Source organism: Eubalaena glacialis, chromosome 13 (assembly GCF_028564815.1).
Source record: "Eubalaena glacialis isolate mEubGla1 chromosome 13, mEubGla1.1.hap2.+ XY, whole genome shotgun sequence".
Classification (NCBI taxonomy): domain Eukaryota; kingdom Metazoa; phylum Chordata; class Mammalia; order Artiodactyla; family Balaenidae; genus Eubalaena; species Eubalaena glacialis.
Window position 1 is genome coordinate 49522807 of NC_083728.1, and position 13041 is coordinate 49535847.

General features: G+C 42.9%; 1 protein-coding gene across 1 annotated transcript; it reads left to right on the forward strand.

Moving 5' to 3' along the window:
- Positions 1-5968: 5968 nt before the first annotated feature.
- On the forward strand, positions 5969-8652 carry OTOR (otoraplin). The gene is made up of 4 exons (XM_061209590.1): positions 5969-6109; positions 6476-6615; positions 7544-7654; positions 8506-8652. The coding sequence occupies exons 1-4, from the start codon at positions 5995-5997 to the stop codon at positions 8527-8529; spliced, it is 390 nt and encodes a 129-aa protein (XP_061065573.1). The 5' UTR covers positions 5969-5994; the 3' UTR covers positions 8530-8652.
- Positions 8653-13041: the final 4389 nt, after the last annotated feature.

The window sequence follows — 13041 nt, forward strand, 5'->3', positions numbered from 1 at the left end:
AACATTCACATACACGTCTGTGTTGGACATATGTTCTGTTAGAAGATTTCAAGCAGAGGAGTGACATTTGATTACTTTTGAAAGCTTTTTATTTTGAAAAAATTTCCAACTTATATAAAAGCCGAAATAGTACGCAGAGCTCCCATACATATTTTTGAACTGTCGAGGAGAAATTTCCCCCTCTACCCCTCCTGAGTTCTTGTGGCTGGACTAAATGAAATTGACACAAAACAGATTAACAGGAAAAAAAAAATTTTTAATTCATGCACACAGAGGTCTCATAGAAATGAGACCTAAGTAGTGGCCAAAGCAGGCAGCGTTTATACCTTCTAGAGAAAGAAACAATAAACTAGAGATGAAGTGACATGGCAAAGAAACTTAGGTTTTGGGTGCTCAATTAGTGAAGAATCTAAACAATTCGGCCCTGAGGTAGTAAAGGAGTAACAAGGTTTGTTTATACAAGCTTCTTGACCTGAATTCCCTATCTCTGGTGAAAGGGGTGTCCTACCTCTAGATGCAGGGGGTGCATCTTTCACATGAGAGATTTATTTTCTGCTTTCTGGGAGACAGGAGGGTCAGAGTGTCACTCTTGCATTGGCGGTTTCTTAAGTAACTAATTCAAAATAATCAATATGCCTTATTTTGGTGAGGCCCACCCTGAGCCCTAGCAGAACCATTTGACAGTGTGTTGACCTGATGGCTTGTTACCCCTTAAAACTTCAGTGTGGATTTCCTAAGTACAAGACCACTCTTCCACATAACTTCTAGATGACCAGCAACATCAAGGAATAACATTCATCCAATTCATTTTTTTGTATTTTATTATACTTTATTTTTGGCTGTGTTGGGTCTTTGTTGCTGTACGCGGGCTTTCTCTAGTTCCGGCGAGTGGGGACCATTCTTCGTTGCGGTGCGTGGGCTTCTCATTGCGGTGGCTTCTCTTGTTGCGGAGCATGGGCTTTAGGCACGTGGGCTTCAGTAGTTGTGGCACACGGGCTCAGTAGTTGCGGCACGTGAGCTCAGTAGTTGCGGCATGTGGGCTCTAGGGCGTGCAGGCTTCAGTAGTTGTGGTACACGGGCTTAGTTGCTCTGCGGCATGTGGGATCTTCCCAGACCAGGGATCGAACCCGTGTCCCCTGCATTGGCAGGCAGATTCGTAGCCACTGTGCCACCAGGGAAGTCCCCATCCCATTGATTGATGTCCCAATCATGACCCGAGAATCCAATCCAGGATCATGTGTTGAGTGTAGTTGTCATGTCTCTTTAGTCTCCTGTCAGTTCTTCAGCCTGTCCTAACCTTTCAGGATCTTAATTTTATATAGAGGTATCACATCTATATATCTATGGGTATATCTATTCAATTATATTAAAAATAATGAATTTGCAGCAGTACCTCTGATTGCAACCCAATAGCACCGAGTTTATTCTAGCCTTCCCCCTCTCCTTACTTGTAACTTATTCTTCTCGAGGCCCATTAATCTCCATGTATTTACAAATTATGTTTTGAAGAAGATTCGATCAAACTAGGATCTTCTGACCATCCTTAACTTACTCATCTGTGGGAGTTGCACAGGGGGTCTAGAGGGAGCATATGCTGTTATCCATTAAATATAGCAGTTTTCAACTTGAATTTAACTTTCAACTTTGTCTGCATATTAGAATCATCTGGTAGATATTTTCAAATACCCATGCCTAACCTACACCCCAGATCAATTAAATCCCAATCTCTAGGGGTGAAACCCAGTCGTCAATATTTCTTAAGCTCCCCGATTGAGTCCAACGTGAGTCAAAGTTAAGAACTAACAAAGCAGGTTTCTACCTTTATGAAGTGGCTTATATGATTAGATTATTAGTTCAAATTATATTTTTCAAAGGTAGTCTATAGAAGATAGTGTCAAAATGGAAACTATTGGGAGAGTCTCACATCTCCATTTTAAACTTAAAGGCTTAAAGTATTTTGTTTGGGTACTTAACAGGCATTTTGTCCCTTGAAAATGTTGTATCCAGCAAAGACCTGATGACGAATGTGAAATCCTGGCTAAAAATTTGTGCTGTATTTGATTTGCCCTCGAGCAGCACTTCTCAAACTTGAAAGTTCATACGAATCACTTGTGTCTTGTTAAAAAGTCGATTCCGATTTAGCAGGACTGGGGTGGGGTCTGAGAGACTTTATGAAGTGATGCTAAAGTTGCTGGTCTGGAGACCATGCTTTGGTGGCAGGACCCCAGCGTCTCTGCCCTAACCATTTAGTCAATGAGTCTTAATTTGAGGGGTGTAATGAACATGTCTTTAGGCCTTATAAAACCTAGGGACTTTCCCCAGAAAAAAAGAGTACACATGCATGTATACACCTAAGCATACAATTTAAGGGATCATGCATTCAATGAATACCTATTTATGAGTACCGAGTATTTTTCTGGGTGCTAAAGACAGAGCAGTGGACAAGATGGAAAACGTCCCCACCTCGTGGAGTTTTCATTGTGGTGTCAGGGGGACAAATCACCCAGTAAGTAAACAAGGCATGTCAGGTAGTGAAACGTGCATCAGAACAGGGTCCACTGGTCGAGTGATGGACGGATTGGGTTGTGGGAGTGTGGGACTGGCTCTGTTAAACTGGTCTGTCGGTGGAGACATCTTGACTATCAGAGACCAGAAGACCAGTATCCGGAAGAAAAGTATCCCAGGCAGTAAGCTTAGAGGGCCTACAGTAGAAATGAGCTTCGCATTTTCAAGTGGCTGGTGTGCCGGGAACAGAGCCAGTGAGGGGGAGTGACAGAAGGTGACCTCAGAGGGGCGGAGGGACCAGATCATGCAGGGCCTTGTACGTCAAGGCGAGGAGGCTGCTTCCACCCCGTCCACTTGTCCAAGCCTATTTTTATTTCATTTGTATTTATTAATTTTTTAAATAAATTTATTTATTTTTGGCTGCATTGTGTCTTCATTGCTGTGCGTGGGCTCCTTGTTGCGGTGACCTCTCTTGCCACAGAGCATGGGTTCCAGGCATGCGGGCTTCAGTAGTTGTGGCTCACGGGCTCTAGAGCGCAGGCTCCGTAGTTGTGGCTCGCGGGCTCTAGAGTGCAGGCTCCGTAGTTGTGGCTCGCCAGCTCTAGAGCACAGGCTCAGTAGTTGTGGCGCACGGGCTTAGTATCTCCGCGGCATGTGGCATCTTCCCGGACCAGGGCTCGAACCCATGTCCCCTGCATTGACAGGCGGATTCTTAACCACTGCGCCACCAGGGAAGTCCCTGTAAAAGCCCATTTTTAGACCCTAAAGGAACCACAGCCTCCATTTTAAGAACCCCAGACTGAGAAGCTAATTTAGGAACTAAAGAAAAAAAAAATGTCTTTTGGGGATTAAAGGCTCAAGGAATCTATCTGAAAATCCAGAGGCAGGAGGGAAGTAAGCTCAGGACAGAGCCCTTCTCTGGACCCCCCAAATGTGCTGTGGTGACTCGAGTGTGCTACCGGCCACAACAGCTCGCTGAGTTATTCTAAGTTTAAATTCCTATTTATGAGCAAAATTTTACAAAGAGGCTTCTAGTCTTCACCCGGTCTCTGCCCACTGCAGAATTCTGGGACATACCAGGCCTGCCCAGGATGCACTCAGAAGGCTTGGCATCTCTTTTCTTGGTTCTCCACCTTCAAATGGCCCATAATGGCTTCGTGTCAGCATCAGCTTAGTTGGCTAAGTTGTTTTGACAGCTCGGATGTGGCTTTATTCAACGTTTCACTCTGCTTTGGGGGCCTACCTAGGGTGTGGCCATCTGAGTTTGTGCAGTCCTCATTTCTTTTTTTTTTTTAATAAATTTATTTATTTATTTATTTTTGGCTGTGTTGGGTCTTCGTTTCTGTGCGAGGGCTTTCTCTAGTTGCGGCGAGCGGGGGCCACTCTTCATCGCGGTGCGCGGGCCTCACTATCACGACCTCTCTTGTTGCGGAGCACAGGCTACAGATGCGCAGGCTCAGTAGTTGTGGGGCACGGGCTTAGTTGCTCCGCGGCATGTGGGATCTTCCCAGACCAGGGCTTGGACCCGTGTGCCCTGCATTGGCAGGCAGATTCTCAACCACTGCGCCACCAGGGAAACCCAGTCCTCATTTCTGAAAGTGCCTCTTAAATGGCAATTGTCTTTTGACTCTCCTGTGTTGAGAGCTGGCTGGAGATTGTCACAGTCTGTAAAACAGCTCCCTGATCAGGATAAAGAGGATTTTGATCGATGCTTTCATTTTCCAAGAGATCCTCTTAGGCCCCTAGATTATAGGCAGAAAAAATGCACTGGCATTCTGCTTTCAAAAATGATTTCTAATTCATCCCTTCCTTGAAGTGAAGCAGGAAATAAAGAATTTAAAACCCCAATTCTAAGTTGACAGTGGATGCATGGAAACAACACTGGACCACAATCCCGCTGGGTGACCCTTGGAGTGGTTAAGAAAGGCAGCTCTGGCCTGTGCTGGGCCTCAGCTTCCTCTTCTATAATGAAGATATTGGATTTCACGAGCTTCCACATCAGGGCCAGCCGTGTAAGAGATCCTCCCTTGAAAAGAAAACGCCACTCCCCCCCCACACCACACACACCCAAACAGTAAACCTTTGTTACATACACACACATCCCTAAAACAATCAAACTTTTTCATTGTACTATATTTTGCTTTACCAGTTTATCCCTTGGAAAATTGTTTTGTACCTATTTTGTAAGTTGAATGCTCATCCCTCATTTTGTCAGGGGACAGTGTTTCGGGGGAGAGAAAAAAGGGTTCTGCTCTAAAACTTTATCAGCAACCAAGTTGGACAGGGCAGCCTGACAGGGCCTCTAGTCTAGAAATAATGATGGGGCGGGGGGCCACCTTATGAGAGAAAAACAGTCCCAAACACCCTACGACAAGCAGAAACCTATTGTCTCCTTCTCCCAATAGAAAGTAAACCCTTGGGCCCAGACCTTTTTTAATTCACTGCTATGTCTCTAGTGCCTACAACAGTGCCTGGCACATAGCAGGTGCTCAGGAAATATTTGTTCAATAGATGGGGACAGGTATTAGCGCTTCAACTTTGTCCTTTTTTTTTTTTTTTTTTTTTGCCCACACCATGTGGCATGCGGGATCTTAGTTCCCCAACCAGGGATCGAACCCTCGCCCCCTGCACTGGAAGCACGGAGTCTTAACCACTGGACCACCAGGGAAGTCCCAGCGCTTCAACTTTGATGACTTGTAACTGTGCCCCTCTTCCCATGGGAAAGATGCCCGGAAGCAGGCCAGGCAGGCATGGGGGTTCGAGGAGAAACAAACCTCCAGCTTTACTCCCTCCTCTATGAGCCATGAGCATTTTGAGACTGAATTTCAAAAATTTCCGAGAGAGGAGGTAGAAAAAAAGCCTGTTCCATTTTTCCCAACCCACCTACCCCTTCTCCCCCCCGCCACGCCCCGTTAGTAGGGTCTTGATGTGTTACAGCCCATGCTTGTCCCAACAGACATGACTCCTAAGAATCCTATCGTGAATGATTTGTAAATGTAAGCATCCTTAACTTATCTATTATATAAATCCAGATGTTTATTAAATGTTTAAATCAAAATTATTTGTATTAAGGGTATAGATCTCACATTTTCAACAGTTTCCTACAGTTAGTACATCTTTGCTCATGCATTGAAAGAATATGAGGTTTGAACTAAAAACATTTTTTAAATGACTTAAAATTCTCATAGTTCTTTCAACAGTGTCTTCCTGATACAATAAACCACAGCGAAAGTGACTTTAACAATGGTGGACCATTTTGGATACCATTTGTGTGTAAAAAAGACATCGAGTTTGAGTCTCTTTGGGAAATCAGATGCTAAATAGCCCCTAGAGCCCAGTAGCTGTTATGAAAGCAGAGGAGTGGTAGCCACCTCCCCATTGGCCGGGAGACTTACCCAGATGTCTGGCTTTCACATAAAAGACAGGAAGCGCTGAAGTCAGTCTCCACTTCCACTCAAAGGGCAAAAGCAAAAACAGCAAAAAAGGAAGATGGCAAGACTATTGTTACTTTTCCTCCCAGGTCTTGTGGCCATATGTGCCGTGCATGGAATATTTATGGACAGACTTGCTTCCAGGAAGCTGTGTGCAGATGACGAGTGTGTCTGTAAGGACTTTTTTATGCCTTTCATTACCTCTCTATTATATAATCAAAAAAGAAATATGCAATAATAGCATAAAATCTAATTGTACTTGGAAGTGAATTTTCTCTAATGTGCATGTGATTAGCATTGTTTCTCCTGGTCTGTGCCTTTTGTGTCTTACCATGAAGAATTCACTTGGCTAAGATTCTGCTGGGTGCTGCTTTAATACCTTAGTTATCTTCTGGAACTGAACATGAGCTGTAAATTAGGAGGTATTAGTCACTCTGATTTCCTAGTTTTCTTATATGCTCTGCCTTTTTGCTGTGATAAAATCCAGGAGCCAATGTTTTTTTCTTCTAGATAAACATTTCAGTGTTTTTTTCTTCCAGATACTATTTCTCTGGCCCGAGCTCGAGAAGATTACAGTGCCCCAGACTGTAGATTCATTAACGTTAAAAAAGGGCAGTGGATCTATGTTTACTCAAAGCTGGTAAAAGAAAATGAAGCTGGAGAATTTTGGGCTGGCAGTGTAAGACGAGATTATTTAAAATATATACACATCTTGACATGTGTTGCTCTTAATTTTTCCTCTGTTACGTATCTGCAATGCCTTTTAATATTTAAAACTAGCTGTTAAGAACAATATAGATGCTGTGGATACAAGTGCAAAAATTCATATATATTTGCTTTTATTGCATTTTGAAGAAACAAAGAAAATTTCATAACAAAACCAAATGTAGGTTTATTTGATGGTTTGGCAAGAAAATCTAGTCAGACACATGGGGGCTTGAACATCCCAAAAAGTTTGAAACTTATTCAAAAATATTTGAGTGGATTTGCCAAGTAAAAGGCATGTGTACTGGCAGTCAGGCTACGTTTCAATATTTTTAAGGAAACTTTAGCACCGTCTTTAATTCCAAAGAATCTGCTTTCTTCAGTTAAAACATGCAGGGGTGGGCCCTAGGGAGGGATGAAGCCGGATTGATTTACTGTCCTCCACTGCAGCTGCAGCTCCAGCTCCAGAGATAAATTCGCAAGTAATAAAGAATTAAATCTTAGATTCACTCAAGACCTGTTAATTTGAATTTGTAAAAATAGAGAGTCCTTTAAAAGTCCTTTAAAGTAACAGTGTCTGTTTACCTTTTTTAAAAAGGTACAGACTTTATTTATGGGTTCCAAAAAAGATTTCAGGCAGCTCACAAGATTGCATAGAGAAATGCTAAAGTAGGGAGACCAGTAAGATTAGGCCACAAAAGAACACACACACAATTTCTGTGGGTTGACTTAGTTGCTGTGAGCAAACTTCAAATTTGGGTCTGAGCCCCCCAGAATCCAGACTGAGAAGCAAGGCATTGGCAGTTATGTAATTCTCATGGATAGCGAAGAGGATGCCTGAGGGTTTCTAAAAGAGGACTCCCATCAGCTTTCCCCTCACTGTTACATTTCTGGGCACTCAGGTTTATGGCGATCAACCTGAGGACGAGATGGGAACTGTGGGTTATTTCCCCAGCAACTTGGTCCAGGAGCAACATGTGTACCAAGAAGCCACCGAGGAAGTTCCCACCACGGTAAGCGTCTCTGGGGGTGCCAGGGAAGGACTCAGATCTCAAGGTAATGTAGATGTAGGCAGGTGTGAATAATGCATCATGCAACTTACAAGATGCATCAAGCAAAGCCCCCCGACACTTTCAGTGGTGACATCTCTAGACAATGAGATTTGGGGGAGTATTAATACCTACTATCAATGTTGAAAGGTTAGTGAAATTTCTCTACCAACCCCCTTTGTTTTAGATGCAAGTTATCCTGGAAAGGGCTCCATGTCACAAAGAAAGAAACCAACATAATATTAACTGACTCTTACTGATGGGTACACTTGTTGACTAAAGACTTGGGCTGAGAAAAATATCAGCACCTGTATTTAACAAAATCAAAACATTCTGGAAAGTTTTTGAATGCCTACTTTTGTGATAGATAGACTCTACTTATGCATGAAAAAAAAAAATTGTACTCTTCCTAATGCCCTGGGGCCTTGTATACCCAGAACAGAAATAAAAGATCCCCTTTGAGCTACTTTGCAAGGTGGTTGCTTTCAAATGATTCTCCTGGAGCTAACTGCTTTGCAAAATAACTTCAAAACATTGCCCAACCTACATAAATGCGACTCACTTGTCATCATGTTTTAGCATTGAGCTTGAATGTGTCAAATAACCATAAATTAAAAGTGTATTTCAGAATCTTCACTTTAAGTAGTTTTTGACTTAAAGTAATACTTGTGTCATACTCTTTGGGGTTCAGACTTTGCTTATTTTAAATCCATATTTCCCTTTGATCACATATGATTTGAAATATAAAGAATCTACATCTGTTTTCTGGCCCTGCATGCTCAGCTCAATCTTTTTTTGCTTTCGTTTTTTTCCAGGATATTGACTTCTTCTGCGAGTAAGAAGTTAGACAAATTTGCAGATAGAAAGGAAACACCAAAAACAAAGAAAAAAGCGAAAATAACCAAAAAATACATGTTCCTAATTTCTGACTTTTGTTTCAAGGGTTTGGCTTGGGGCTGGAGATGGCAGATAAAGGGCAGGGGAGGGCAGGAGTGGAGAGGAAGGAGGGGGAAAGGGCAGGGGGGAGGGGGTGTTCTCCTAGCCTGGTCTTCCCACCCACTGGGTCAGGGTGACCTTTGGCTAAGTGGATGAATTGAAAGTAGAGAATTATTTTTCAGCCTAGAGCATCTTCTCTTACACAGCGATCATATAGAAGATAGTTCATTTATAGTTATTTCTAAATAGTAATTCTTCCAAGCTCTTTGGAGCCCCATGTAAACTTAGGTCATAGGTCTTTTCTTTGGACATGATGTTTTCTACTTATTTGGTCTCTCTGGCCAGTTGGAGTATTATAATGTACCCAAAGGGGCTATGTCATCAAGGAGTATTCTAGGATTGTTGGTACTTTTAATATTTGATGCCTTTGGGATGTGAAGCTGTTGGGGAAGAAAAAGAGCTGTTTGGACTCATAGATGTTTGGACTATGCCTCTAAATTTCTCTTTAAAAAAATGTCTCACAAATTATTTCAGTTGAATCATTTTACCTTCTAAATGATCAATTTACCTCTCCCCAAATTTTAAATAATTTTAAATTTTAATTTCAATAAATTAAAAAATTTAAATTTTAGTAAGTGGTGGTGGGGTGCTTTATGAAATATTTGCAATGGAATAGTTTCCCCTTATTATGTGCTGTTACTGGATATTATTCAGTCTTCAAGTCAAAATATACAGAAAATAAAGTCTATGGGTTCTTTTCTCCACTTCTATTTCAACTTCGAATTTCCTCTTCCTGTGCAAATTCCCCCAGTCAAGGGTGATGTGTTAAGAAATCTGGTGAGGAGATACAGGTTTCGTGGTCCTGATGGACCCACAAGTTTTTCTACATTTAACTGGAAATCGGCTTTGATTGTGTGTTACTAATGTAATCCTTTTGATGTAGTCATGAGCTTTTGTTTGTTTACATGTAATGTAACATGTTAAAATGCCTGTACTACACTCAAAATTTTTTTCACAATTTCTGAGTTTAAAAAATTTTTTTAAAAACACTTTCACCTTGAGGAATAGAAAGTCTGAGAGGTGGGGTTTGGGAATAGGGTTTGTTCCTCAGTTTTCTGGGGTCTGAACATTCCACAAGCATGAAGAGAAGGGCATTTAGGACAAGTTGGAGGCTTGGACTCCAGAGTCATTTTCCAGCTGTGCCCATTGCGACTTTAGGTGAATATGTTTTTGCCAAACTCTTAGGGAGGTCAGTCAAATAAAATGGTACCCCACCCCCAAGAAAAAGCCCCCTAAACCCAAACCCACCTACTATTTTTTTTCTATCTCACTTTATTCCATAAAAGATTTCATGCAACATCTAGAGCTCTCAACACAATTTTAAGCTAAGAGGCATTTATCCAACCTCTGTTTCTATCTGCCTCTTACTTGCTGGCCCTCCATCCCAGACACTCCATCACCCCTCGAGACACCCAGCACCCTCATTGTGCCCTCAGTCTGCCCAAAGCCCCTATCTGTCTGGCTTCAGGCATCCAGCCTGGAGTGCCCCAGGCACAGGGCTTCCAGCTATAGGCTCCCTCCTGGCCCAAATCTGCTCCCACCCCCAGAACTGGTCTCATGTAGGAGTTCGAGGTCACTGATTGATTTAAATCTCCTGGGGGCTTATCTGCAGTAAAAGAATGAAAGCACTTGCAGGAATTTTAAACACCATCTTTAGGCTCTGGGAAAGCAAAATGCCATCCCTGGACCAGTAGCAGGATGGCCTCACCTGGAAGCTGATTAGAAAGCAGAGTCTCAGGGCCCACTGCAGACCTTCTGAATCAAGATCTGCATTTTAACAAGACCCTCAGGGATTCATGGACACATGTAGGAAGAGAAAAACTTCCTTCTATTCTTCTAGGCTCTGTGGCTGGACATAAGAGTTAAAACTGGTGTAGGACAGATGAATAGGGGAAAAGCATACACATTTAATTCCGTAAGACTTCTGCTTATGGAAGAATAAGGAAACAATATGGGGAGTGGACATGAGTAGTGTAGACAAGTCGATTCCAGGAGCCCACTTAGGGCAAGTGGGAGACTGCCTAGAGCAGGGCTACTCAGAGTGGGTACCAGCGCAGGACGAGGCCAGTACAGAAAGCCATCGAAGGCGAAAAGAGTCAGGGCATGGTGGACGCTGGCAGGCAAAAACCTGAAATCTTGTTTAAGGGATGTGTGGGACTGGTGGCTCAGAAAAGTTGGGTGATAAGAACAGAGCACAGGGCACCATGGAAGAATGTGGGATGTACATGTCAGTGCCGCCGTTTCCTAGCTGTGCCTGCCTGAATATGGTTCTAACCTCTCGGGACCTCTGTTTTCTTGACTATAAAAGGCCTTAGGGACTTCCCTAGCGGTCCAGTAGTTAAGACTCCGCGCTTCCACTGCAGGGGGCGCAGGTTCTATCCCTGGTTGGGGAACTAAGATCCTGCATGCCGTGCAGCACAGCCAAAAAATAAAAGGGGTTAATGACAACTTCGTGGCTGAGTTGTTGCAAGTTTTAAATACAATGTGTGCACAGGGTCTGCACATGGTAGGACCCCTACGTGGCAGCCACTATTATCTGACCCAAGAGGGCTGCATGAGAATGGCCGTCACTCCTGGAGTTGTGCTCTAACCCTCCAGATGCTTCACTGATCAGAAACTGCAGTTCCCCATCGGACCATCTGGAACGTCTACATCAAAGATATTTGTAACACTTTCCAGATTGCATACTTTTTTGTAGTTTCATTTTTTTTAAAAAAATCACCTGAAATTCTCATAGTCCCAAGTCATTCCACCAGCCATTCAGGGATATGGTGTACAATATACGTGTATAATTTAGATTGGAGATCCCAGTTCTGGCCACAGCCCTTCATCAACACCAGCATGTGAGGGTCACCACACCTTATAAAGATCAACATATATAATTTGCTCACCCATGAAACCTAGAGCCAGATGGGTTTCAGCCGTAAACTAATCGTATTTAGGCTCAGCCAAGCAGGGTTGTCTCATTTGTATATCGCCATCCTAGCAGGGGTGGAAATAACAATGCCTCTTGGGAAATCCACCTCAGAAAGGGGGTGCCCCACCAGAGCGTGAGTACTTCGGGTCTGCACCTTTATGGCACTTGCTGTATCTGCAGAGCCGTATGCTGTCTCTCTGCTCTCTGGATGCTGGAAGTTCAGGTCTCTGGCCAGACATTTTGACCCTCACTCTGTTGAGAGCCTTGTACAAGACCCAAAGCACATGACAGTGCAGGCAGCCACTGGGAAGAGAGGACGCCTCCTCGGATCACAACAGAGACCCAGACGGAGACTGAGGTACTGTGGTTTCCACTCCTTCTTGAAAAAGGTATGCATGAGCAGAATGTATACTAATGAGGAGGTTATTCTGTATAGATTACTAGAGTACATGATGTTATATTGGATACACTTCTGTTGTGTCAAATATAATAAATACAAGTAATCCAAACAGGCTGCACTTGGTTCATGCCTCATGTTATGTCAAAGCCAGTGGAATTCCTGCAATGGGAATCATTGTAGATTTCAGACCCCTTGTGACTCTTCCATATTGTGTGGGATGAAGGTTCAGATTTCTGTTGCTTGTGTCACCATGTTTGTGTCATTTAACCTCTTGCATGTGGGAATAATAATGCCTTTGAGGATGATAATAACTAACTTTGAGGGTAATTATGAGAATTAAAGTAAATGAGATAGTGTCTGTAAAATCACACAGCACAGTGCACAGTACACAGTAGGCATGTAATAAATGCTAGTAAAATTAACTTTTTTAATTTAAGAGGCTTTTAAAACATTTTTGAAACCTTGGAAGAACTACAGATTTTTTTTTAAGTGAACCAAAAGTATATCTTGAGCATCTTTTCTTTCCAGAACACTTCTGTTTTTCTCCATAGGTTTTTTGAAGTTGTTTGCAAGACATTCTGCAAATACTTAGCACAAAGATGCAGACACACAGGCACGCACGCACACGCACACACACACACAAGCTTGACAAATGTTATATTTAATGTCTGGGATGGTACCTCTTCCCTGCCTTCATTACCAGGGAAATGTCTCTGGTGCTCTGTCAAAGAAACATTTAAAAACACCTGGGCACCAGGGAGATATTGTCCCCTTATAAGCCTCAGTGCTCTCTTTCTTCAAATTCTTCCCTCTCTCACCCTCCTGCGTCCTCAAAGGATGTTGCAAATGGCAGGAGGCCATCAGACTCTCCCTGCTATCTGATGCCCAGCCAAGAGCGACTTTACTTGATTTCAGCCGCTCCTTCTGAGTGCCTGCAATTGTGACGTATCCTTGGGATGACTAATAAATTCATGGCTAGAGGTCTTTTGGAGTAAATCCCTTGCAGTCCTGCAGAAACTATTAAGGTTGACCTAACTA